The 26,108-nt window shown below is 34.5% G+C and overlaps 3 protein-coding genes across 8 annotated transcripts; 2 read left to right on the top strand and 1 right to left on the bottom strand.

Annotated features, from left to right (window-relative positions):
* Nucleotides 1–200: 200 nt before the first annotated feature.
* LOC122622876 lies at nt 201–6,924 on the top strand. Its single transcript, XM_043801516.1, has 8 exons — nt 201–493; nt 1,072–1,590; nt 1,647–3,356; nt 3,898–4,011; nt 4,068–4,888; nt 5,750–6,098; nt 6,158–6,611; nt 6,671–6,924. Exons 1-8 carry the CDS (start codon nt 328–330, stop codon nt 6,798–6,800), a joined length of 4,263 nt encoding a protein of 1,420 aa, XP_043657451.1. The 5' UTR covers nt 201–327; the 3' UTR covers nt 6,801–6,924.
* A 3,282-nt stretch (nt 6,925–10,206) lies between these two features.
* On the bottom strand, nt 10,207–17,973 carry LOC122622872 (calcium/calmodulin-dependent protein kinase type 1). 4 transcript variants are annotated; one of them, XM_043801498.1, is made up of 10 exons: nt 17,810–17,973; nt 16,067–16,277; nt 15,868–16,002; nt 13,375–13,419; nt 13,028–13,102; nt 12,834–12,972; nt 12,123–12,387; nt 10,747–10,873; nt 10,588–10,675; nt 10,207–10,527 (listed from the first exon to the last, which is right to left on the bottom strand). In XM_043801498.1, exons 2-10 carry the CDS (start codon nt 16,180–16,182, stop codon nt 10,303–10,305), a joined length of 1,215 nt encoding a protein of 404 aa, XP_043657433.1. In that variant the 5' UTR covers nt 16,183–16,277; nt 17,810–17,973; the 3' UTR covers nt 10,207–10,302. The 4 variants fall into 4 exon arrangements, with proteins under 4 accessions (XP_043657433.1, XP_043657432.1, XP_043657435.1 ...); XM_043801497.1 differs by lacking the exon at nt 17,810–17,973 and adding an exon at nt 16,760–16,895; XM_043801500.1 differs by lacking the exons at nt 13,375–13,419; nt 17,810–17,973 and adding an exon at nt 16,760–16,897.
* Nucleotides 17,974–18,484: 511 nt separating this feature from the next.
* Nucleotides 18,485–25,549, top strand: LOC122622846 (protein BCL9 homolog). 3 transcript variants are annotated; one of them, XM_043801419.1, is made up of 7 exons: nt 18,485–18,667; nt 18,727–19,176; nt 19,235–19,531; nt 20,041–20,250; nt 20,989–22,992; nt 23,398–23,594; nt 23,650–25,549. In XM_043801419.1, the coding sequence occupies exons 2-7, from the start codon at nt 18,999–19,001 to the stop codon at nt 25,183–25,185; spliced, it is 4,422 nt and encodes a 1,473-aa protein (XP_043657354.1). In that variant the 5' UTR covers nt 18,485–18,667; nt 18,727–18,998; the 3' UTR covers nt 25,186–25,549. The 3 variants fall into 3 exon arrangements, with proteins under 3 accessions (XP_043657354.1, XP_043657353.1, XP_043657355.1); XM_043801418.1 differs by having other exon boundaries at nt 18,724–19,176; XM_043801420.1 differs by lacking the exon at nt 18,485–18,667 and having other exon boundaries at nt 18,715–19,176.
* Nucleotides 25,550–26,108: the final 559 nt, after the last annotated feature.

Below are 26,108 nucleotides of genomic sequence, written 5' to 3'. Positions count from 1 at the left end.
ATCGGTCAATAACTATTTCAAGAAATAGCACGAACACAACGTTTTAATTTTTCTTGTAGTCTGTTTTTGTAATAACGTATCTAATAGTCTTTTTTATTTACAATTAAGTGCAATTCCCAAATATCGATATATTTACCTTCGTGCTATGAGCCACCACAGACAATATCGATACAATTATCGCGACCCGTACATCAATAATTTTTAGTTTATATATTATATGAGGTGTAGACACCAAGTCAATCAATTCGTATAGCAAGTGGAAGTACGTGGAATATATTCACAGCATTCCCAGCATTCAGAAAAAAGGGTAGCTCATGAAAGAAAACAATGGCAGACAGATACGCTTCAGATTTGGCTCTTGTCGTCGTTGCGCAAATAACGCAAACTATTGGTTACAGCTGCACTCTGAGTGCACCCTTGGAATTGTTGCAGGACATATTGCAGAAGTTTGTACAGGAGTTCGCGCGAGACATGCATGGACAAATGGAGCACGGTAAGTAGTAAACCAACGCAACCGAGCCGTTATAAAAATGTACAAACCCCAAGTAGTTATAGCCGGTACTTGTTGAGTAAATGGGTATACTCGATTCGATGAAAGTATATGACATTTAAAAGGAAGCGTTTTCACCTTATATAGTATACTTGAATATATGTATGTATGTTTAATAAGGATCACAAGTCGAGTCAATCTGGCCATGAGTTTGTGTGTGAGTCTGTCCGTCCGTATGAACGGTATCGATTGGGGAATATAAAATCTTAAAAGTTATTATTAAGCTAGCCGATTCTATAGACGTCTATTTTGTGCAAGATTGTTTCAGAAAGATACCACGACACATGCCAAAATCCGCACAAATGTCTCACGCCCATTGCACTTCTACGATCTAGGTAGAAAATATATATAGGAACTGGACTATAGCGTTCTCTCTTCTTTTCTGTTTTATTTTTGGGGTAAAGCTATTTCATATATTTATATTTATGAGTTCAAAAAATTCGTGCTAAAACCAAACAGAAAACAAAAAAATAAAATTTTATAGAAATATCAGTTGATATAAATTTATATTATTCATTTAGCAAATCGGATCGAGCCTAACCTTAATGATGCACGGCTCAGTATAAAAAATCTTAGCTTAAACGTTCAAGAACTATTGGACTACATAGCTAATGTCGAACCTGTTGAATTCATCCGGGATGTACCGCAGTTTCCCATCGGAAAATCTGTAAACATGAACTTCCTTAAACCTGGAAGCGCAGAAACTCTAACACGACCTGTCTACATATTTGAGTATTTGCCACCAATGCAGGACCCTGAACTGCGTGAAATTCCAAACGAAGTTCAAAAAGAATTTTCGGAAAAGCAAGAGTTTTGCTCAAAATCAGAGTTTAATTCAAAAAGTGCGGCCGATAAGTTGGGCGCCGGACACATTGATTCTATCTCTTCTAGTGCGGTGATGACTTTCCAGTCGAATGCCTTTGACTTGGATGTTGGTCGCTCAGTCCGCGAAATGAGCAGCGTGGTAATGACAACAGGGGGATTCCTAAGTCCAGCTATTGAAGGCAAGCTACCCGAAGATTTCATACCGGATATAGTTGGTAGGACCTATTCTTATACTCCAGATTAAAGTATTTTTATGTATCGGTGTTTTTAGAAAAATTTTTAGGTTTGGATGCACCGCCACCATCGTCGTTAATTGTTAATCCGGTAGAAAATTCTCCAAATCTGGCTATTTCTGAAAGAGAAACAGCAGTAAATCCACGAAAAATCATTCCCAACCAATTCGCAGAAACTAAAATCTTAACACAAAATGCTGAATTTTTGACAAGTGCGCATTTAGAGTCTTCAATAATAAATGCATCTAACAACCATCCGATCTCAACAATATTAACTGCTACAACACCTAAGAAGAATAAACACAAGAAGCATGATTTAATATGCGAGACCGGCAAAAGCGAAAATATAATTAACCCCTTTGAAAAATCTCAGGAGAAGTCCCAGCGCAAGGCGTTAAAAATGTATCAAGAAACCTCAAAGATTCAAAGTGACACCTCAAGTAATCAAATGCAAAACGTAAAAAAATCTAAAAAACGATTAAATCGAGGATCATCCGATCCAAATAAAAAACATTTAGAAAAAGTATTCAAAAAGCAGTCCAAACATAAACAAAAAAATGTTCAACTGGACATTGACGAGAAACCATTTTTGCAGAATTCTCAAATTACAAACGGTTTTGCCATAGAAGGTAACTCAAATACCGAAAATGATTTACAAGCTGATATCCTTAGTCAGCCGACTTCAGCAATAAACCAGATTGAGAATCAATTTCGAAGTTCAAATAACCCAGTGCAGCCATGTGTAATTCAAAACTCGCAAGTGCTATTACCAGCAAAAAAAAACCCATCAGAACCAGAACGAAGTAAATTGGACGTTTTTAAGAAATTTTCTAAGCCACGAACTCCACGCCAAGATAGTGGAGGTACTTCGGTACCTCTTGGAATAGGAGTATGTGTATTTGGAAGCACAGTGACCACTCCGCCATTAATTAGTCTTCCATCGGGGACTACTATAACGCCTACACCTTCACTTGGTATAAATTCTGAAAAAATAAACATTTCCAGCATGAAATTCAACCCTTGCGGTATATTCGATCAAACTCTACCTTTAACTAAGGCAGACGTTGAAATGTCAATTATTGATTCGGCAAAGCCTAAAAAGCGAGGTCGCAAACCTGGCGGAAAAAATGTAATAAAACATACAAATTTTGTATCGCAATCTTTGGTTGATTCAGTCGAACGGAAAAAGTCAAGTCAGGCTATTACACTACCTCTAGCATCATCTCCAATGTTAATTACCCAAAGTTCTTTAAACGTATCTCCGCCAACAGAACCTCTCAACTTGTGTAATACTGAACAGTCCTCCAGTGATTTTTTGGAAAAATTGTATGCAAAAGATAAAAAGGAAAAAAAGAAGTACAAATCAAAACATGGCACATACTTACCAGAAAATGTAATAGAAATCAGCAAGGGCCGTTCCCCTGAAAAAACACCAGCACTGCATGATTCTATTCGTGCCACCAAACAAAATAATGATGCGCAATGTGCAGATAAATTTTCGATTGTTTCCAGCGCTTCAATTTACCCTGGAAATCAAACTGGAATGGTTCCGTTGCTTCCACTATTGCAATTTCCACCACGACCTGGTCTTATTCCTACTGGGCCTGGGCTTTTTCCTGCAGTCACTGGTTTGGTCGGCTTTGGGAATCACGGTAACAGAGTCCCTATTTCACCGTTCATAGAGTATCCTGGACCAGAAGGATCAGCCGCGGATACTGCTCGATGTCCACCAATTAAAGATTCTACTGGTACGTAAAATAAGTTATTTTTATATATTCCAATGATCTTAAATAGTCACATAACTTTTAGAAAAGGAATGTTTATGCATTCAAGAATAAAACTTACGGAAGTATAAGAATATTTAACTGTCGCGGAATCATTGTGATTTTAACATCAACTTACTATTAATATCTCTATAGTTTGGAATATTTTGTTGTATAAAATAAACTATGTAACCTTTCCCAACTATTTTAGTTTATAACTTTATTCTAAAAAAATGTTGGGTTAAGTCTCGACTTAAAATAATTTCAATCCATAATTTTAATCACCTTTTGGGACATAAAGACAGGCAATTGGTAGAGTTCTTCATATTATATGTCCCCAACTTCCTTGTATATTAAATTATAATATAAACGGCTCGTCGCTTTTTGCATTCACATTTAATGTGTAATTTAAGCAAGAGTAAAAAAATTCGATTATGTTACATTTACTACCCAAAAAATGTATTCCATATTTTGCCGTCCGAAATATAAAATGATATTAAAATTTATTAACGATAATTTGTTTTAGTTACTGATACTGCTCAATATCTGAGCCGATCTTCAACGCAAACTGACTTGCAAATGGATCGAAACTACTGCAACGTTGCTCCATTAGTACCCGACTCAATGAAATTTACTGAGTGTAAGTTTGAAGGTAAATATATTATTAATATAAAAATAACTTATTTGTAACTGTAGGTAAAAGCGTATCTTGTGCCAGCACTAGCTTAGAAAAGTCATCTGCACAGGCTACAAGCAAAATGAACACGAAACCACCTAAACAGGCATCTGGAGATCCTGATGATCCGATAGAGGTTTCCGATGATTCAGATGAATCATTACACAACAGGCAGATGGTTCAACGAAAACCCCCAATATCATCTCCAGCTTATACCAGCTTTGCAGAATCACAGACCTCCTCGACTATTTCAGCTACATTTATTGGTGAAGAAAAATCCAACATGGAACTAAGGAATCTTGTGTCTCTAAACTCTAACGAATCAATTAAAAAATTTAAAAAGCCTGCTAAACTTAGCTTTCCCGATGTAAAAAGCGTAACCCACACGCCATCACCACATTCATTTCCGCAATTTAACTTGCCTAATTTTATGGGTGGTGACAAGTTCAGTTTAGCTGGGGGTGCAGATCTTATTCCTTTGTCGAGAACAAGTAGTTCGGCACATTCCTCCAAAATAGCGCCATTCAGTAGCTTAGGTGAAAGCAATACTCTACCGAATCAAATGAAAATTTCAGAAGAGCAGCATATTTTGTCTACGTTTTCTAACTATGAAGACATTACAATAACACCAACTGGATTGACGGCGTTGGAACCAAAAATGCGCAAACATCATAAAAAGCTAAAGAAGGTGAAAGAAGGGAAAATTAAAAAAAAAAAAGAAAAGAAAGACAAATCAAAGAGAAAGGACCGCTTTGGTTTACCGTCTTTTAAATCCGACCGAAAAATAAAGGCCAATGATAAAAGGCAAAAAAAAGAACGGAAAAAGGATAAGGATAAGCAGGTTGGTGTCAATTCCTTAATTACAAAAACATCTTATTTGAAAATGGCTAGTTATTTAGGAAACATTTTTAAAACAGTGAATTCTTTTGCGTTATGTTCCAAATTTATAGTAGTTCCATATTATTGTATTTTAATTACAGACACCTTATACATAGTAAGATAAAAAGAAAGTGACGATCACTTCTTCGACATACGAAAGGACTTACATATATTAACTTTTGTGACGTAGCACTTGACTTCATACTTTACCTTATTTAATTTAATATTATAAATATAAATATACATATATGTATAATTATTTGTAAATATATATATATATATATATATATATATATATATATGTAAATATATATATATTTATATGTAAATATATATATATATTTATATGTAAATATATATATATTTATATGTAAATATATATATATATTTATATGTATTTATATGTAAATATATATATATATTTATATGTAAATATATATATATATTTATATGTAAATATATATATATATTTATATGTAAATATATATATATATTTATATGTAAATATATATATATTTATATGTAAATATATATATATATTTACATATAAATATATATATTATTATATGTAATTATGTATATATTTATATGTAAATATATATAAAAAACATAAAGTTCATAGTTTTTATGGTACAGTTTTAGAATATTTAGCGAGGGTTCTTTTTATGATTATTTGGGATCACTAGGGATCACATACATACATATATCTTTTATAGCATCGAAATCTATATCATGATTTAGGTATATGTATGAACATCTTAATCCTACATATCAGCAAAATCTTTCAACGTCATGTTTATACTTTAATAACTTCTTATTTTAGATTATAGTCCATATACCAGATGACACAAAAGAATTTACCAAGGTGCCTTTGACTAATATCGTTGAACCTGTATTGAAATCAAGTTCCATGACAATAAATCCACCGTTAGGTGCCACAAGTGGAATGTGTCCAAAGTTACCGCAGTCTCCAAATCAAATACCAAAACTAACACTGAAACTTAGTGGAAAACCTACATTATTTTCGTCTTCAGAAAATGAGATGACAGATGCAGGGAAACTAAAGCCAACAACTATTTTTCCTTTAGGAAAGAAGGAGCGTGAACGGGATACTTCTCCGGAGCTTGCTCGTTTTTCCCCATTGGTCACCGGGCCGCCTAAAAACAAACAATGTACGGGGAGTTATTATACGATTCCTTATATACAATTTAATAGAATTATATTATTCCAGCTGATACACTGCCTTTAGGAAACTGCTCTACGCCAGCCTTACCAGTACCTTCCACACCAGCGCTGCGTAACGCTCAACTTCCTGTTAATCAAAGCTCATCCAATTCTGCCGGTTGGTTATCAAACCCTAGTAACTGCAATGCTGCCTCTTCCACGCTTTCGGCTAGTTCTGTTTTATTACCACAACAATTAATGTTGGCGCCTAATACAATCATGAATAACTTTGTTCAAGTGATAGGCAACAGTACAGGAACAGTGTCAAAAAGTGGATTATGTAGTTCTCCGTTAAATATATCTGAAGAAAATGCAAATGCAATGCAAATTACGGAACCAAGTCGTCCATCGTCATATGTTGACGCCGAGGGTAACCGTATATGGATTTGCCCCGCTTGTGGAAAAGTCGACGATGGATCTGCTATGATTGGATGTGACGGATGCGACGCTTGGTATCATTGGTATAATTGTGCTGAGCCAACTTTATCCTACAATTTACTTAAAAAAACGTTTATTTTAGGATTTGTGTTGGAATAACCTTTGCACCGAAGGACAACGATGATTGGTTCTGTCGCGTTTGTGTAACAAAAAAAACAATTCACGGGTCTGAAAAAAAAAAGAGACGAAACAAAAAAAAAATTACCCAATAAATAATTAGAATCATCTTGGTTTATCACAGTTTTATTATACATTGATTTTTATATGCGTACCTTGACAACCAATATGTTTCTTGATATACGAGGTTATAACCTTAATAAAATCTGCAACATCAAATTTTTAGATACATTTTTATATTGTTCTCAGCATTGCTGAAGGTTTTTATCCAATAAATTAACTTTTAATATAATGTATTATTTTCTAGAATCTAGAGTCATAGCAAAACGCCTTAGCAAGGCTGAGCAATAAGTTTTACCTGCTAGAATACCATATTTTATTGTGGTAAGGCAGGGCTCATAATGACGACCCAACCAAAAGTGTTTTAAGCTGAATAATATATATTTAAAACCACTACAGTTTGAATAAATGATCGAAAAGCGACTTCCACATACAAATACACATATACACAAAACAAGTATTTTTTGCTTTTAAGGTTGATATTACAATTTTTTTACACATGTTGTGGATGTGATCGTCACTTTTGTTTTTGTATAATGGTATGTACTAGAGTCTGTCTGGCATGCTTATAAATATGTAAAACAGAGAAAACGGTATTCTGCTTAAATTACCTATACCCATCTAAGTGACAAAATTATTCAGTTCCGACGATAGTTATATATAGATATCCAAATGTTTGTATATACTTATATAGGATATATTGATTGATCAGAAGTTTGCAGCGTAGTAAAGGATACATTTTCGACTAGATAACTATATTTTTTTAAGCCATGTCGAAATCCCGGGAAGCTAAAATATTAAGATTTTTTCTCAAGATTGCCCCACTATCCCATACGTTCTAAAGATAATTTATTTTTATTTCAATATACTAATATTAAACATACTAATATTAAACATTTTAATAATGTACTATTTTGATTATTATTATTTTAAATGCTAGCAATAGAGAAAGCTATAGTTCAACGGCTTGTGTAAGTGCGAACAAGAAATTTCAACATTTTGAGTACTATCGGTAGAAAGTAAAACAAACAAAATTAATAAAATGAAAACAAATGTTAAATTTTACAAAAGTTGTGGGGGTTAGAGTGGGCGTAGCAGTTTTTTTGCAAATCGATAAAAATGTACAAGACTAATAAAAAATTTCTAAACATTTTTCAAAAGTGTGGGTGTGGCAATTTTGGTCGTTTTGTGGGCGTGGCAAAATCAGTTAACAAACTTGCGCTCCGTCTTTATCTTTGGATTCTGCATTACTTATGACTTTCTAGCCTTAATAGTTCCTGAGATCTCGACGTTCATACGGACGGTCAGACGGAAATGGCCATATTGACTCGGCTATTGATCCTGAGCAAGAATATATACTTTATAGATCGGAAACGCTTCCTTCTACCAGTTACATACTTTTTAACGGATCTAGTACACCTTTTTACTCTATGAGAAACGAGTATAATAAAACCAGAGAGCGCTATAGTTTTGTTTCTCTACTATCAGATACCCGTTATTCAGATAGTGGGATTGCGAAGAAATTTCAGAATTTTTTTGGCAAATCGATGGAAATAGGCAAGAAAAATCAAATTTAGTCGTCAGAAAGGGCATGGCCGAAATGTTTTTGGTTTTTCGATAGAAAATGGGTAGACTAAAAAAAAACAAGAGAGAACGCTTTAGTCGAGTTCCCCGACTATCTGATACCCGTTACTCAGCTAGTGGAAGTGTGAAGAAGAATCTTCGTCACTGACAGTTTTTGACGGTTTGTGAGCGTTAGAGTGGGCGTGGCAAAAAGTTTTTTAGCAAATCGATAAAAATTTACAAAACTAATACAAAAATGAAAAAATTTCGAAACATTTTTCAAAAGTGTGGGCGTGACAGTTTTGGCCGGTTTGTGGGCGTGGCAACAAGTTTTTCTGCAGATCGATAGAAAATGCAATACTAATAAGAAAATGAAAAAATATCTAAACATTTTTCAAAAGTGTAGGCGTGGCAGTTTTGGGCGGTTTGTGGGCGTTAGAAACATGAATCGACAAACTTGCGCTGCGTCTATATCTTTGGAGTCTGTATGCTTTCTCTCAACATTCTAGCTTCTATAGTTCCTGAGATCTCGACGTTCATACGGACGGACAGACAGACGGACGGACAGACGGACATGGTCAGATCGACTCGGCTATTGATCCTGATCTAGAATATATATACTTTATATGGTCGGAAACGCTTCCTTCTGCCTGTTACATACTTTTCAACGAATCTAGTATACCCTCTTACTCTACGAGTAACGGGTATAAAAATGTCTATATTATCTTAATATGTGACAACAGTAATCAATCATGCGCTGCGTCTATGCCTTTGGAATCTGCATGGTCAATCTCATACGGACGGACGGAATATGAATAAAAATACATATACTTTAAATGCTTCTTCCTATTACAAACTTTTCAACGAATCTAGTATACTCTTTTACCTTACAACCAACGGGTATAAAAAGGCTTTATGATCAAAAACGAATATTTGAGCAGTCTCATATACTAATTAATTAATTTAATCATAAAGTTAAGTTTTGTGTCACAAAAAAAATTATTTCTTGAGTGAGGTCACAATTTGTAGGTTTAATATAGATATTTGTTACAAAAAAGTATTAGTCGTAGACTAATGTCTAGTACTATTTAGTATCAAATTAATAATAGTAATGTGTTGGTTTTTATTGCATCTTATATATTTCCAGTCAACGCCCAACAAACTTTTTCGTAGAAACGAAAACGTGACACCAAGTAGCGGACGTATTCGGCACAAAAAGCTGGTCATATTACAGTCCTTATACTTAAAATTCACCGTTCGCAAGTGTATCCCAAAGCTGAAACGCGTATGTTTGCGAAAGGTTCCTCATAGCCTTTTTCAATTTGGATTAATGTTGTACTGACTTATTATTTTTATATTACTGTTCGATGAAACAAAAAGTTAGAAATTATAAATTTTTCAATTAAATATTTATTATGAAAACAGTATAAAAATAGGTTATATAACAAAAAACATTAAAAAATAACAGTGCAAGACCATCACAATCATTTTTGGAGCTAAAAAAATTAAATTAAATGTATTACAAAAATAATGTACTACTTCTCTCATTAATAAACAGGTAGCTGCAATGGTTTGGATCTGTTGATTTGTAATAGAAAAAATCAAATATTTTAGCGAATTTAGAAAAACTCAAATAAATACCTGAAAATTGCAAAGCATTGAGAGCTGAATAACAATAGAAATTCGTTAAAAACCTAGATTTTAACACATCAATTTTTTGAGTAAGTACTTGACTTTAATAATGAAATTTTCGTCAAAATGTAAATCGTCAATTATAATTCTAACAACGTATAGTGTTAGTACTAAAATCGGTGCAGGCGCACATGCACATCATATGTTACTTGTTTGCCATTTTTAAATGAAAAGTTATCCGATTCGTAAGTACGAGATATTTACTAGACTAGACAATAGTTAAAATTCAAAAATGTAATTTAAAACATCATATATGTAACATTATTTTGAATATCAACTTTGCTACTGTGATGCATTTGTGCTGCCTCCCGACTTGCTGACTTCTTGTGCAGATTGTGCAGATTGCTGCGATGAGAAAACATCAGAAGTCCACGCCCCAGTCGCTGCCGTTGGAGTTGTAGAGTCTTTTTGGTTACTACTATTGCAAGAATCAAAATTAGCACTACTATTGCTGTTGAGCGCCATTCTCTGCATTTGGCGGATCACTGTAGCGGCGTAATAGGCTTGCTAAAAAAAGTAATTAAAAAAATATATACATTGCTATTATAAATACTCTATTACACCCACCTTCCAACGAGATTTTGCAAAGTTTTTCTTTAATTGTTCTGACACCGTTCCGTGAATGTTTCTGCTGCTGGCCTCATTTCCTGAAATCCTGGTTTATAACGGTAAGCAAAATGTTACCTGTGTTAATGTTATCCTGTTTTGTTTTTATTCGACACTTACCAAGCATGGGCAAGTGCTTGCTTGCAAGTATACCGCTTCTCAACTGTCACGCACATTAGGTTTTTAATGAAATGCTTTGCGGACTCGCTTATTTCATCCCAATAGGGTGAATCAAATTCGAAATCACCTAAGATCAAAATAATGTTGTTAATAACTGAGCAATCATAAAGGGAGAAAGAATGAGGCTCGGATTTTCTGAAATTATTTACTCCTAAACCCAATAGTAAAAGAACTAATCGTATATAATCTTTTGCTGCTTCCCTCTTTAATGTCGTCTAACAAATTAGTTCCTTTAAATTTTATAAAATTGTTTAAAATCAATTATATATAGGGATTATATTTATTTCATTGAAACGATCGCTGATAATAAAGCGCGTCTTTGATACGAAATTGTATATTGTCAGCCGTTCTGCTTCAGGTAATGTTTTTTACAGATAGAATTTGATACTGAGACAAAAGTTTACGCAGAATAAGTCGGACAGACAGGCATTTTTGTACTAATCCAAGGATATGGTCTGAAACGCTTTCTTCTGCCAGTTACATACTTTTCAACGAATTTAATATACCCTTTTACTCTACGAGTAACGGGTATAAAAATAACATATAAACTAACATAGATATGTCTATTCACCTATCCAAACTTTAATTAATAATTTTTTTTTGTTATATTAATCAAAGATTTTGAAAAACACGTTTATTAGAGGAACCTGCCTTAATTAAGATATGATAAGTTTTATAATTGGTAAACTAATCTTAATCGAGGAGGATATTAGAAGGCTGTGTCTTCGTAACGGTCTACAAGGGTATACAATAGAATCCTACGTGAATCAACAGTATTTTTATTTACTTTAAGCTATATAATGTTTTGAAAATCTTAAAAAGCTTTTGTGTCAATAATTCCAAGACATAATTCTTATTATTATTATATGATTATATTATATTTTATGATATATATATATATATTATATATATATGTATATATATGTAAATCTTAGTATTTTGTATTAAAATATTAAAAGTTATCTTGGAATCTGATCATCCTCGGTAAGGTTATGAATTCAATTAATGATCAATTGATATAATTTTTAAATATTTAAAATATATTTCTATATTTCTAAAATTGTTATATTTTGTCCCAAATCAGGAATGTTGAAAATGATCAGAATTACAACACATCCACAGAAAATGTGATCTGAATTATTATTTTTTTTTTCCATCGTTAACATATTTGGGCTGTAGATATTTGAAAACATTGGAATCATACTGTAAAAATTTTTTAAGAAAAAAATGTTTCGAACACTGTTGATTTGTGCAGGGATCTATCTATAAACATCGGCTTACCGAAGTTAGGTTCCTTCACTGTTTTTTTATAACACCTTTTAAAATCTGTGCGAAAAGATTAGCATCATTTTCGTCATAAAACGGAGGGTAGCCGCATAAGAGAATGTATGATATCACTCCAATACTCCACACATCGACGGCTTTTCCATACGGTTTTTGCGCTAGCACCTCAGGAGCTACATATCCTGGAGTTCCACATGCTGTAGCCATAATTCCAGAATCCTCCATTTTAGATAAACCAAAATCGCTAATCATTATTTTGCTATCATCGTCGGGACTATAGTAGAGTAAGTTTTCCGGCTGTAAATAATCATTATTGTTATTTAATTCTAATGTTTAATGCTTATAGTTATTCAATAAAAAATTATTTAATTTTTTTTTAGGCAGAGTAGAATGTCTGTTTATTATTTTACATTTGTTATAATTGCAAAATATGTGTAAATCGCACATATTCTTACAGTTACAAAAATTATTAATTCTCTAATTAAATTATTTGAATTGTTTTTATATAGGCATATACGCAACATAAACGTGTCCAGCATAACGGGGATAGGATATAAAAGTGTAGGACACAATTAAAATCAATTTATTAAAAATAAGACGTTAAAAAAGACTTAGTTATCCATTTTTTGAAAGACAAAAAACCGCGAGGCTGATATATATTACTTTTCGTTAAACCTTATACATTTTAGAGATCCGTTGCCTATACATCTATATATTCAAGAATAAATCAGAAATTGTATTACCTTAAGATCACGATGGACGACACCTTGCTCATGCATATAATCAACCGCTTCTAGTATCTGTCTTATGAGATGAGAAGCGTCCTTTTCAGTGTAGGACCCCTTTTCTACAATGCGATCAAAGAGTTCCCCACCAGTAACCCTGTAAATACCAAAAATAAAAGTAAAACCACTAGATACAGGTTTCATTAACGTACAACTCCATAACGAGGTACACCTTTGACTTGTCCTCATACGTTTCCAAGAGTTGCACTATATTTGGATGAGTTAACCTGAAAGCAAAATTGTAATCACTTGATTTTCTGTGGGTATCATCACCATTATAAATAAAATATAAGCAATAATTGTTTGCCCTCGAGGGATGTAGAAAATATGAAAATATTTTAAATACACCTTTACCTCAATACCTAACGTAAAGTTTAGCCTTGAAACGCTCTTTTAATATAATGTGATGTGATGTGACAAAAGCCTCGAATCGCTGTTTTAAGACTGATTTTTATATGCGAGTGCAAAAGTTCAAAATGGGATTGGGATATGAACTCACCGCTTTCCATTTGGACATTTGCCGTCGAAATGATTTGCACTGAACCTAAACATGAAAAGAAAGTAAATTAAGCAAACAACAAGAACGAGTTTGTAAAACAAGAAAATAAATATAAAAAGCCAAGGAAATTAAGATGTTTGCGCAAACACTATGCAACTAGTGTACGCTATGCTAATATGTTTCTTTTGGAACTTATATATTTCGATCAAAATCTTAATTTTAAATGTATGTATTAGGTAGTCCTCTCGGAGTAGCGCAGTCCGCGAGTTCCTGTTGATTTAAATACAGCACAAAAATGTTTGCAAATACCCCAAACAAAAATAGCCTTTAGGTTAAATATATTTGGACTTTCATATTCCTTTAAAGTATTTTTGTGATATTTTTAAATGTGTTCTTCTTCAATAAAAAAATTCCCGATCTATTAATTTTATCTTCGTTAATTTGTTGGTGAGAAAAATGTGTAAGGATAAGATTAATTAATTATTAATTAAATGACTTTTTAAATTTGTGCCAGTAAAACCTCTTTTCCACTTGTAAGTACAAACAACGCACTTATAAATGTGTATATATGTATATTAAGAATTATATGAAGCATTAAGCATGGGCTATACTAATCTAATGTAAAATTTTTAAGCATATGTTATGTAATATTTATGTAAAGTCAAATTTATTTCAAAAACAAGTTTTTTTTTGGATTTCCCAATTGCAAATGAGTTTGGTTATCTTAAATGTGAGATCGGATCCTCTCAAAGGCGAGATCGGTTCTTATCAATATCAAGGTCAGGTCGTCTCGATAATAAGAACCCATTCGCTTAATATCGATAGTCATTTGCAAACTAAGAATGTTTCGATCTCAATCTGAGTATGCTGATCATAATCTTGTCTAAATTTTGAGCTCGAAAATACTCAAATCAAGTTCCTTGAGCACGATTTTTTCTCTACAAAAATTCTAGATCGAAATAGATAAAAACCGATATGAAAATTGATGTTGTAACTAATCATACAACCAATTACGAGGATTATACAACAAACTCTAAAGTTAATATATTAAGTACTTTTTTACGAAGGGAAGTTAATCCGTTAATACCCGTTAATCCGCTAGTGGGAGTGCGAACAAGAAATTTTGAAATTATTTGGCATATCGATAGAAACTCACAGAAAATAATAAAATGAAAAAATGTTCAAAAGTGTGGTCGCGACAGTTTTTGACGTTAGATCGTAGCAAAAACTTTTGGATATATCTATAGAAATATATTATATAATAAAAAGAAAATAAGTCTACATATTTTTCAAAAGTGTGGGAGTGGCAGTTTTGGGCTGTTTGTAGGCGTTAGAGTAGGCGTGACAACCATGTAAGCATACTTACACTCTAGATTTTATGGACACACGAACATAGACAAATCGACTCGGCTTGTGATTCCTTCTACCTATTAAATACTTTTCACAAACCTAGTATACCCTTTTATTAATTTATTAATATCAAAAGTGCGATCGTTTATAAACACAATTTCCCAACTGCACTATTTTCAGCGGAAGTGGTTTCTACAAATTAAAACAAGGATTTGAAACAGCAGTACTGTATCGTAAAAGATTGAACGAATTATAGGTATTCCTTTTCAGGTTGAAACAAGAAAGGAAGCTAGCTATGGCAAGCCAAAGGTTATATTCCTAGCAGTAAATAAAAATTACTTTAATTTAAAGAAAGTATGACTTATTTTCAATATATATATTTATTAAGCTGATATTCCGATATTTTTCTTATGAGTTTTATAAAAATAAAACACCTGTCAAAAACGGGTTTATACCGGATTATAATGCTTTATGAATAATAAGGCAAGAACAATCCCCACTGATCCTATGGTTTCAATATGTATAACATAGTATTTTACAGTTCATTCTTTAATATAGACTTTAAAAATAATAATTTATCTATACTTACATGGTTCAACCAATGAATAAAATAATAAATGGTCAAAATATTTTAAATTACTTAATGGATGGTTGGTTGATAAAAATATCCTTTTTTATTAAAAAATACGCGCATTGCACCGGTAAAGTGTTATTCTATTTTTTTTTAAATGTGAAGGTTTTATATATATATATTTTTCCATAGATTTATATTTGCGTTTAACAATTAAACTTATCAACCTAACACAAGTTATATTAAATGCAAAACGGACTATTGACCCAATCGTAATATCTTAATCGGTACGTTAACGAAACCTTTACTTTAGTAATTTTTAGTAATGGAAAGCGTAAAATGAAGTAAAATAAGTTAGTATTAAACAAAAAGTATCCAGGGATTTTATTAGGCCGAACGCCAAACACTATTTTATAGTCGCCACACTTGAATACAGAGTACTACCTAATGTTAAATTTCCCAATTTATTTTCGTTTACAGGCAAAAAATATATTTTGCTTTTTATTTTATTTATTACTGGTTTCCGGTTTAAAATTCCTTCAACGTCAACTCTAAATTATTAAGGTTCTTACCTCCTCAAAACGCGAATTTCATTCTCCAGAGATTCTTCCTTTCCCTTTAAAGCTTTTTTATCAATTATTTTCACTGCAAAGTGTTCGCCTGGCGGATCTTTGCTTTCAGCTAGGCGTACTTCTGAAAATGCTCCACTTATGAAGCGGTGAAAAATAGTTAATCATTAAGTACTTTTAAATGTTCCTGCATGGCACGTACGTCCCAAGAAGTCCGTGAAGATTATATTTCTCTTCAATCGACACTTGCTTATTGAGCTCCTTTATGTCCTTCGCCTTGGCTTTTTTGCCCGAATCTTTTTTGCCAAACAAAGGCATTTCTAAGCAAGTAGACTTCGACGTATGTTTTTAGTTTTCCAAAATTCGCATGGTTATTGCGCTTGAACAGTTTAAGCCAGACTTCCCACAGGTTTCTAAAAATTGTAACGACAATTCTTATCAGCGAAGCCGAGCATATACTTACAATCACAGGTACATATCTACATATGTAGCTAGACACAAAGTAATGCAGTTGTTTTCGGTTGGGAGCTCAATTATTCCGCTCAGCTAATGAGTTCTGCTGCCAAAGGTTAAATTTTAGCTGATTACTTTATAATGAGTACATCTGTAGTACATATGTACACTGGTGTGTATGTATATATATATATGTATCAGTAAAATGAACGTTTTAACTATTTGTATCAACAAGAACAAGCAGGTTCTATGTACATAAGTTGCTTTAGTTTAAACAGAAAAGAATTGAAGACGAAATTTTAAAATGTCTCTCCATATTGGAGACTTTTATGCAAGCCAACGCGTTTTGTTTTTTTAAATACATCTAATGTATAAAAAAACAGTTTACAGGTCCTATTGTTTACACAAATGTTTATTTCGAATTCTCCGAATTTATATATACTTGTGCGTTGCAGCGTAATGATGCCTGTTTTAAAAGCGTACACACGCTAGGAATTACAATTACTTTTAGTATTGATTTATTGATTTTATTCAGGCGCTGGCGCAACCATTGTGTCAGTGTTGGCCAGCCAGCTTTTTTCCTATAAATTAGATAGTTTTAATTGTTAATGCCATTTTTATATATTTATATTTCTAATTTTTTATATTTATAATTCAGCCGAAAGCCACTGCAGCTATGGCTGATACCCATCCCGTAGCTTAGTTTACAAATTAAGCATACAGTGAACAATAAATAAATAATATTTAAATTCTCACTTGCAAAGCACTATGTTGCATGAAAAATAGCTTAAAAAAGGGGATTGCCAGCTTTTACCATAAATATTAGTACAACTAGCACTAAAACATTCACTTTTCAAGTTTATTCTGATATGTATACCATACGGTATGTATACTTTATACGATTTAAATCTCTCTCTTAAATTAAACTCCACAGCGACATTAAGTATATCTCGTCAAGAATAAAAACATATATGTATGAATGACACTTTCTTCCCTACTGTTTCAATATTCCAACTAAAAACCATTTAATTGATAATTGATATATGTAAATCTATTCAATTTATTCAAATATTTCAAGTTACTGCATAAGTTACATATAATATGTCCCTTTAATTTTAAATTATGTCAGCTTTTTACGTAGTGCTGTGGAGATTTTGGGTTCAAAGTCTAATCCGATTTTTACATTAAATAATGTGAGAGTAAACAAATTATTTCATTCATTTAAGTACTGAGGTGACTGCTCTCGAAATAATTAACATTATTTATCAATGAATATAACAAAAAATAAATTATTTAAATTTCAAAATATTTAACACTTCTAACTATATCGAATTCGTGTAGATATTTAGAAGTAAGTCTGGAACAGGGCCGACATCTCAATGAGAACATCCCAGAGAAATAGTTGGAAATTTAAGCGATGTGAGAAGCTCTGATCAAAACAACTACCAATAGACTGAGTCTTAAGAAAATAAAGTAGGGGCATTAAACTTACTGTGAGTATTGTATAATTTAATTTTTCTGCTCCGTTTTGGTGAATTATAATTGACTGTGGCAGTGGATAATAGGGTTTTATACATAATCCAATCTATCTGTTTGTTCGTTAGACTGGATTGAAATTTTGCAAGACAAATATAAAGCCAAAAAAACAACTTTTTTTTTTAAAAATTCAGTTTAATGTTTTACGCGGTTAGTAGGAAACAGAATTTTTTTTCCGAAGTCTTCTGGCGGACCAAAATAAATACTAAGAACCCCCCAGAACTATATAATTATATATATTTATTGACCTATCGATAGACCGTCGCGTTTTGCTTACATTGGATCAAATCTGAAAATAAGTTTTGATCATTTATAACTAATGCAGCAGCCACACCAGCTACTATAGCATTATTTTAAATTTTTAAAAATTAAAATATCCATGTTAATATATGAGTTCTTACTAGTTATATATTATGGTGCAGCATCTTATTTTTGGGCCATTTTCTGTTCGCCTGAGTACTGGGCCTTAATTTAAAGTCACTTGTTAAATCACAGCAGCTTAATAATTTATAAGGGTCTCATTTGGGTGGATTTTTTTATAGAATACCCTGATTATTTATGACTTCTAAAGATACCAGATCTGGAGTTTTTGTTTGGAAGTATTAATAAGACAAAATTTGGTTTGTTCGAATTATTGCGGTCTGGTCACACATGAGGACAGTAATTACATTTTTTATATATAAGATTGTTTTTCTTATTATACGAGCTAATCGGTTTATTCCGAAGTATGTTGGCAATTTTCGACTCCTGCTAACATAACGTGTTGTCGAGGTACGAAAAATTGTGTCTCCCAGCTCACAATTACTTTTGCTAAGTAAGTTGCTTGTAAGTGTTAATGCATATGTACATATACATATAATTTTGACATAGAAGAATTCTACATTGGAGAATTTTAAATTAAACAATATAAAATCATCCACTAAAATTCAACATCATTTTGGATTTTGCTTCGCGAAATATTTGTGAGATTTAAGCACACTTATGTGAGTGGTTGAGTGCAATTTTTGGTCTACATTTGCCCAACTGTGTTCGCCGACTGCTAAAGCAGTCAAACAATGGATTTTCAATTCAATTCGATCAATTAGACACACAATCGATCTTAGGAAGGTCGATTTGAAGGGATTTGATTTGTAGGAGCTACTACAATGCTCTCGACAACAATGCCCCGCAGTCCACCTCAAGCACAGCCGCAACAAAACTCCGATGCCTCAACAAGTGCATCTGGGTCGAATCCTGGAGTTATGATTGGAAATGGGATCTCGGCCACCAACATAAGTTCTCCAAAGAACCTTAAAAACGAACCCTTTTCTACTATGTCGCCGGGTAAGTGTTATGTATTGATTTTTCATTGTGCGGAAATATAACAACTCTATGTTTACAGATCAAATAAAAGTGACGCCAGACGAAGGCACAGAGAAAAGCGGACTATCAACTAGTGATAAAGCTACACCTGGAGGAGTCGCAGTCGGAGGAGGGGGAAATATTTCGTCTGAGGGATCAACTATACTGAGGCAGAACTCTTCGAGTAGCATCAACTCGTGCCTAGTCGCTTCTCCACAAAACTCCAGTGAACACTCAAATAGCAGCAATGTATCTGCTACAGTGGGCCTTACTCAGATGGTAGATTGTGACGAGCAATCAAAGAAAAATAAGTGTAGTGCGAAGGGCGAGGAAGCCGGTAAGACTGCCATACAAATTGCTTAAAAAATTCAGACACTCTTGCTTTTACTTTCGCTACTTATTTAATTTGCTTTCCTCGCAATATGTACAATTTTAGTTATAAAACTGACAAACTTGTAAACTTGGCTAAAATTTCTAAACCTGGAATCCAAACCGCTCGGAACCGTAATTAAACTCATAAAAATATTCTTACACCTTGATGGAATTATTTATGCATACATATCATAGATTTACACAAACATCTCGAAAAAGACAAAATTGCTTTTACTAAATATCAGTTTCGGAAAAAATTTCCCTGCTTTACTTTATAGAAAATATTAATTAAAAAAGTTGTAAAGTGGAATGACATAAAACACAATAATTTTCGAGTTAAAGCATTAAAGAATTTTGAATAGCCAAGTTAAGCAGTAGCGCAATTGCTACACGTGGTGTTAAAATGAATTTTTATTTTAAAGCTGTCCTAATATTCCATAATTTATAAAAGTAGCCATAAATGCCCTATTTCAGAAATATGTTCTAATAAAGCAAAAGGACTAGCAGCTGGCGGTGGGTGCGGAACAGGGTCTACATCCAGTCTGACTGTCAAGGAAGAGCCCACTGATGTCTTAGGCAGTTTAGTAAATATGAAAAAAGAAGAAAGAGAAAATCATTCGCCAACGATGTCTCCTGTCGGATTTGGTTCAATAGGTAATGCACAGGACAACTCCGCTACGCCGAGTAAGTAAACTTTTAATGATTATTATAAACTTTCGTTGTAGACTATAAATGTAGTTCCAGTGACGCTATACAAAGCGCACAAAATCATGAACCGTGGAGACATGGTAAAGGTTACCTTAACAATAAATATAAACTGAGTTTTTTTTCTTTTTAATTTGCTCCATAACATTGGGTATCTGATAGTCAATGAACTACTACAGCGTTCTTTCTGCTTTATGTTTTAAATTAAAAAGTAATACTTCCTAATTTGTATAATACAATTTATTAAATAAACGGAATTTTCATATCTTCTGAATTAGGAAATACCCTTCTAAATATCCAAAACCTCTATGAGCGACTACTATAAAAAACCGTATTTTAAATGATTAGTTTAGACAAAATGGGTTGGGTTCAAAATGAATTGAAATGTAGGAAATCTTCATTTGAGCTTTGGTTTAGCGGAAAATGGCTAAAAACCTAAATTTTCGCTCCCCCAATTTCAAATACGTGATTACACGGTTTTTGAATTTAATTTGTATAGCTAAATTTTTTCTTTCGATTAAGATCGGACAACCGCAGCAGATTTCCATTTCTGCGTGTATATATATATGTATGTATAGTAGCCTTCGCACACTCCTAGTGCGCTTCGCTACTACGAGGAGTTCCGCCCACAGTGAATTTTGTATTTATGATTTCCTAGTTATTTTATGCTTTTATGGTGTATTTTAATAATTATTTCCTTTTTTTAATTTTACTCAGTCAAAATAGAAAGAATTTCAAGCGACAGTACTACGGAAAAAAAACCCGCCTCCTTGATAATGAATAATGATGAAATGGGCTTGGTTGGCTGTAATCAGTTGAACCCCGATTTTATTAGTCAATCTTTGAATAATCCTCCCATTTCGACCATATTAGTAAGCGGAGTAGGACAAGCACCCGGTATCGGAGTTGGAACTGGGGCAGGGAACTTATTGACAGCCAACGCCAATGGAATCTCCCCTGGTAGCAGTAATTGTTTGGATTACATGCAACAGCAAAATCACATTTTCGTGTTTTCAACTCAGCTGGCCAACAAAGGGGCCGAATCTGTTTTAAGCGGTCAATTTCAAACTATTATTGCGTATCACTGCACCCAGCCAGCAACAAAAAGCTTCCTGGAAGACTTTTTTATGAAAAATCCTCTAAAGATGAACAAGTTGCAGAGGCACAATGCCTTGGGAATGCCATGGATAGGCATGGGACAGGTTGGACCAACTCCTCCTAATTCTGTAGCAAAAATAACACAACAGCAGCCACACTCAAAGACCGTAGGCCTATTAAAACCCCAATTCAATCAGAGTGAAAATAGCAAACGCAGTACTGCAAGTACGCCTAGCAACTCTTTTGTCGACCAGTCTGAACCTATCGGCAATGAAACTGAACTGATGTGCTGGGATGGCGGAGCCGCAAACACCAGTAGGTCTGGACAAAACTCACGAAACCATGTAGACAGTATCAATACACCCAGCGAGTCACAGGCAATAAAGATACTGGAAGCAGCTGGCGTTGATTTGGGGCCGGTTACAAAAGGAAGCGATCCATGTCTTACGCCTGAAAACAACATTGTATCACTGCAAGGTGTTAAGGTTCCAGACGAAAACCTTACACCACAGCAGCGGCAGCATCGGGAAGAACAGTTGGCAAAAATAAAAAAAATGAATCAATTTCTTTTTCCTGAAAATGAAAATTCAGTAGGAGCTAATGTAAGCTCACAGATACCGAAAATTCCAGGTGATTTAATGATGGGCATGCCGAGTGGCGGATCTATTATAAATGCGACAATACGTCAACTGCATATGACTGGTAACGCTAAATCGGACCTCTTGTCGGGGACAAGTTCGGGACTTTCGGAGGATGTAATGCTCCCTGGAGATGTTATATCAGATATGGGTCCTGTAATGGGATGTAATAACAGTCAGAAAAACAGCGTGCAATGTGGATCTGGAGTAGGAGTTGTGGCTGTCACTGGAACTACTGTAGCTGGAATAAATGTCAATATGCATTGCTCAAGCTCCGGCGCTCCGAATGGCAATATAATGGGAAGCTCAACGGATATACTGGCTTCGTTTGGCAACACAAGTTGCAACGTCATCGGAACGGCGCCAGATATGTCTAAGGAGGTTTTAAATCAAGATAGTCTAACCCATTCACATCAAGGGGGAGTTGCTCAAATGGAGTGGTCAAAGATTCAACAACAATTTTTCGAAGAGCGCCTCAAGGGGGGCAAACCCAGACAAGTCGCCGGAACTGTAGTACCGCAACAGCAAACTCCTTCTGCAACTAGTGGAAACTCGTCAGGCAGCCAGGTGCGAACTCTGCAAGGTCCTCCTCCTCCTTACCCGTCCACCCAGCGATCTGCGTCAGTACCTATAGCCACTCAATCACCTAATCCCTCGAGTCCAAACAACCTATCACTGCCGTCACCGCGCACAACTGGAGCAGTCATGGGCTTGCCAATCAACTCTCCCAGCATGGATGGAACAGGATCATTATCTGGATCTGCTCCACAAGCTAATTCGTCGGCGGCTCAGGCTGGCACAACAACAGTGCTCTCAGCAAACAAAAACTGTTTTCAGGCAGACACCCCATCGCCGTCAAATCAAAATCGAAGTAGAAATACCGGATCATCAAGCGTTCTTACGCATAACTTAAACAGCAACCCAAGTACCCCTCTATCCCATCTATCACCAAAGGAATTGGACTCCTTCGGTCAGTCCTCTGCTGGTAAATCAAAATTTTAAAATTAAAAAATATTTGTTTCAATAGATAAATACAATATTATGTTAGTAAATAAAATATTACGTTGGTAATAATTTATTTATAACATAACCGTGAAATTGGATAAAAAACGGAAAGCGTTTATTTTAAATATTATTTAACAAAAAAAATTAAAATTAATTGTTTATCTCAGAATGAACTCTCGACTTATAATTATATCTGAAAAAAATTATTTCTAAACCTCCGATCCATATAAAAACCGCCATTTCTACAGGTTCAGAGATAATAAAACTTTTATTGATATGCAGGCAATTATTACTATTTAACATGAACATTCATATCTGGTTACTACAAAATCACTCTTATTTAAATAGAATCTATAAAAATATTTTAACAATAATATTTCTACAGGTGATAACATAAAAAGTAGGCGACCAAGCCCCCAGGGTCATCGGTCACCAATAAATAGTCTAACAGAGGCAAATAAAGATGTAAGATTTGCTGCCTCCAGTCCTGGTGTGATCTTTAACCCACATCCGCATATGCAAAGCAATTCGAATTCAGCATTAAACGCCTATAAAATAGGCTCTACCAATATACAGATGGAGGTAATATTTAAATATTTTTTTTAAAGTTTCTGTGTTAATTTATCTTCTTTATCAGCGTCAAACTTCAGCACAAGGAGGCTCTGTACAATTTAGTCGGCGCTCCGATAATATTCCGCTAAATCCCAATAGCGGCAATCGGCCGCCACCTAACAAGATGACTCAAAACTTCGATCCAATCTCTTCTTTGGCACAAATGTCCCAACAACTAACAAGTTGCGTGTCGAGCATGGGAAGTCCAGCCGGTACTGGTGGTATGACGATGATGGGCGGTCCGGGACCGTCTGACATCAATATTGAGCATGGAATGATTTCGGGATTAGATGGATCAGGAATAGATGCGATAAATCAAAATAACTGTCATTCAATGAATGTTGTAATGAACTCAATGGGTCCGCGAATGCTGAATCCTAAAATGTGCGTACCAGGCGGTCCAAATGGACCGCCTGGCTTTAACCCAAATTCCCCTAATGGATTATTAAGAGAGAATTCCATAGGGTCTGCTTCAATACCTGCTTGTGGGTCAGCAAACTCTCAAAATTTTCAAGGCATTGTGCCGCCCGGAGTCAGAATGATAGGTCGAATGCCAGTCAATTTTGGTTCGAATTTTAATCCTAATATACAGGTAAAGGCGAGTACCCCAAACACCATACAATACATGCCAGTACGGGCACAGAACGCCAACAACAATAACAACAATGGAGCTAACAATGTGCGAATGCCACCTAGTCTGGAGTTTTTGCAGAGGTACGCTAACCCACAAATGCCTGCTGTAGGCAATGGATCGCCGATATGCCCACCATCTGGTATCGACGGTGGTTCTGGAATGCCCGGAATGATGGTGGGACCAGGAACAGGAGCGATGCTTATGAATTCTTCCGGAGAGCAGCATCAGAATAAGATCGCAAACAACACAGGAGCAAGCAACGGCATTAACTTCTTTCAGAATTGCAATCAAATGGGTATTATGGACGAAGAAAGTGGATTAGTTGCCCATGACGGCTCAATGAATATTGCTCAACCATCTATGATAAGGGGCATGCGTCCACATACCATGCGACCACATGCAATGGGCCCGCGGATGCAAGCCGTTAACAGACAAAATCAGTATGCGCAGTCATCGGATGGTCTTGACTGTGTCGGGGATCCTTCAGCATTTTTTAATAACGCTACCTGCAATAGCACTGGACCACTTATGTTTGCATCATCACAACAGTCCAATCAGCCTAAGTCACAACACCTGAAGAACTTACCTAGTGGAATGTGTCAAAACCAATCTGGATTGGCAGTGCCACAAGGGCAGATCCAACTACAGGGGCAAGGGCAGGCGCAGGGTCAGTCTTTAATTGGACCTACCAATAATAATTTAATGCCAACTGGCGGCAGTGTTGGTGCTTCTAACGGCGTCTCTGGCATCAATTTCGTTGGACCTTCCTCTACGGACCTGAAGTATGCCCAGCAATATCATAGTTTTCAGCAGCAGCTATATGCCACCAACACCCGAAGTCAACAACAACATCAGATGCACCAGACCAACATGATAACAATGCCGCCAAATTTATCCCCGAATCCAGCGTTCTTTGTCAACAAATAAACGTCTTGATTTTTGCCGCCCTCGCCATGTATTGTTGTCTAGTCTCCAAAATAAGGCATACATCTCTAAATAAGATTTTGTTAAGCTTATTTCCGTAGATGTTTTTACAACGGAGAAAATGGACATTTGGATATGCAAATGATAACGTTGAACACAACATATTTCATTTGCAATTTATAGAAGTCACATCTAAGTTAAATGTAGAATCTGTATTTGAACATAAAAGGTCATCGCTTCGCGAGTATGTACAAATAATTAATCATCGAACTTTTAGTTACCAGCAGCTATTTTCTGTTATTATTTAATATGTGCGCTGCTCTCTGTGTTAAAAGAAATTAAATATATATATATGTAAAACACTTGATATATATTGCTCTCAACTTTATTGTAATCAATATTAAGAGAACTGTAAATTCTTCCATAAAAAGGTAATGCAAAAACGACTTTGTAGTGTTTGTGTTTAAAGAATGGAAACGGAAATTTGTTCCATCGGTTGGCTAGCTTCGATTCTAAGACCTTGTTCGCTGGCATGGGATGATAGCCATCAGTCACTGCCATATTGGTATGAGAGTCGCAGCTGTGCTTCTACACAATATTATACATTTCAGCCGAAAGTATTTACAGGTCCGCCCTCACTTCTTCGGCGCCCATTCGAAAAAAGGTATAGATAAAAAATGGCCCAGTATTTAATTTTCTTAAATAAAAAAAAGACAACAATTAAAAAAGTCTGCGTAAGGACTTAGGCTAAGGAAATTATTGCAAAATTTCGGAATCATTTTGATATTAATATCGCTAGGAATAATATCATTCGTGGGAAAATCTAAATTCTCTACTTTAAAGCGAAGTTGGACGCACTTAATAGAGCTTGACTTCGTAATTATACCCGTTATTCCCGTTGCACGCACTTAATAGAGCTTGATTTC

This window comes from Drosophila teissieri, chromosome 4, assembly GCF_016746235.2.
Source record: "Drosophila teissieri strain GT53w chromosome 4, Prin_Dtei_1.1, whole genome shotgun sequence".
NCBI classification, from domain to species: domain Eukaryota; kingdom Metazoa; phylum Arthropoda; class Insecta; order Diptera; family Drosophilidae; genus Drosophila; species Drosophila teissieri.
This window is presented reverse-complemented; position numbering and strand designations above follow the sequence as displayed.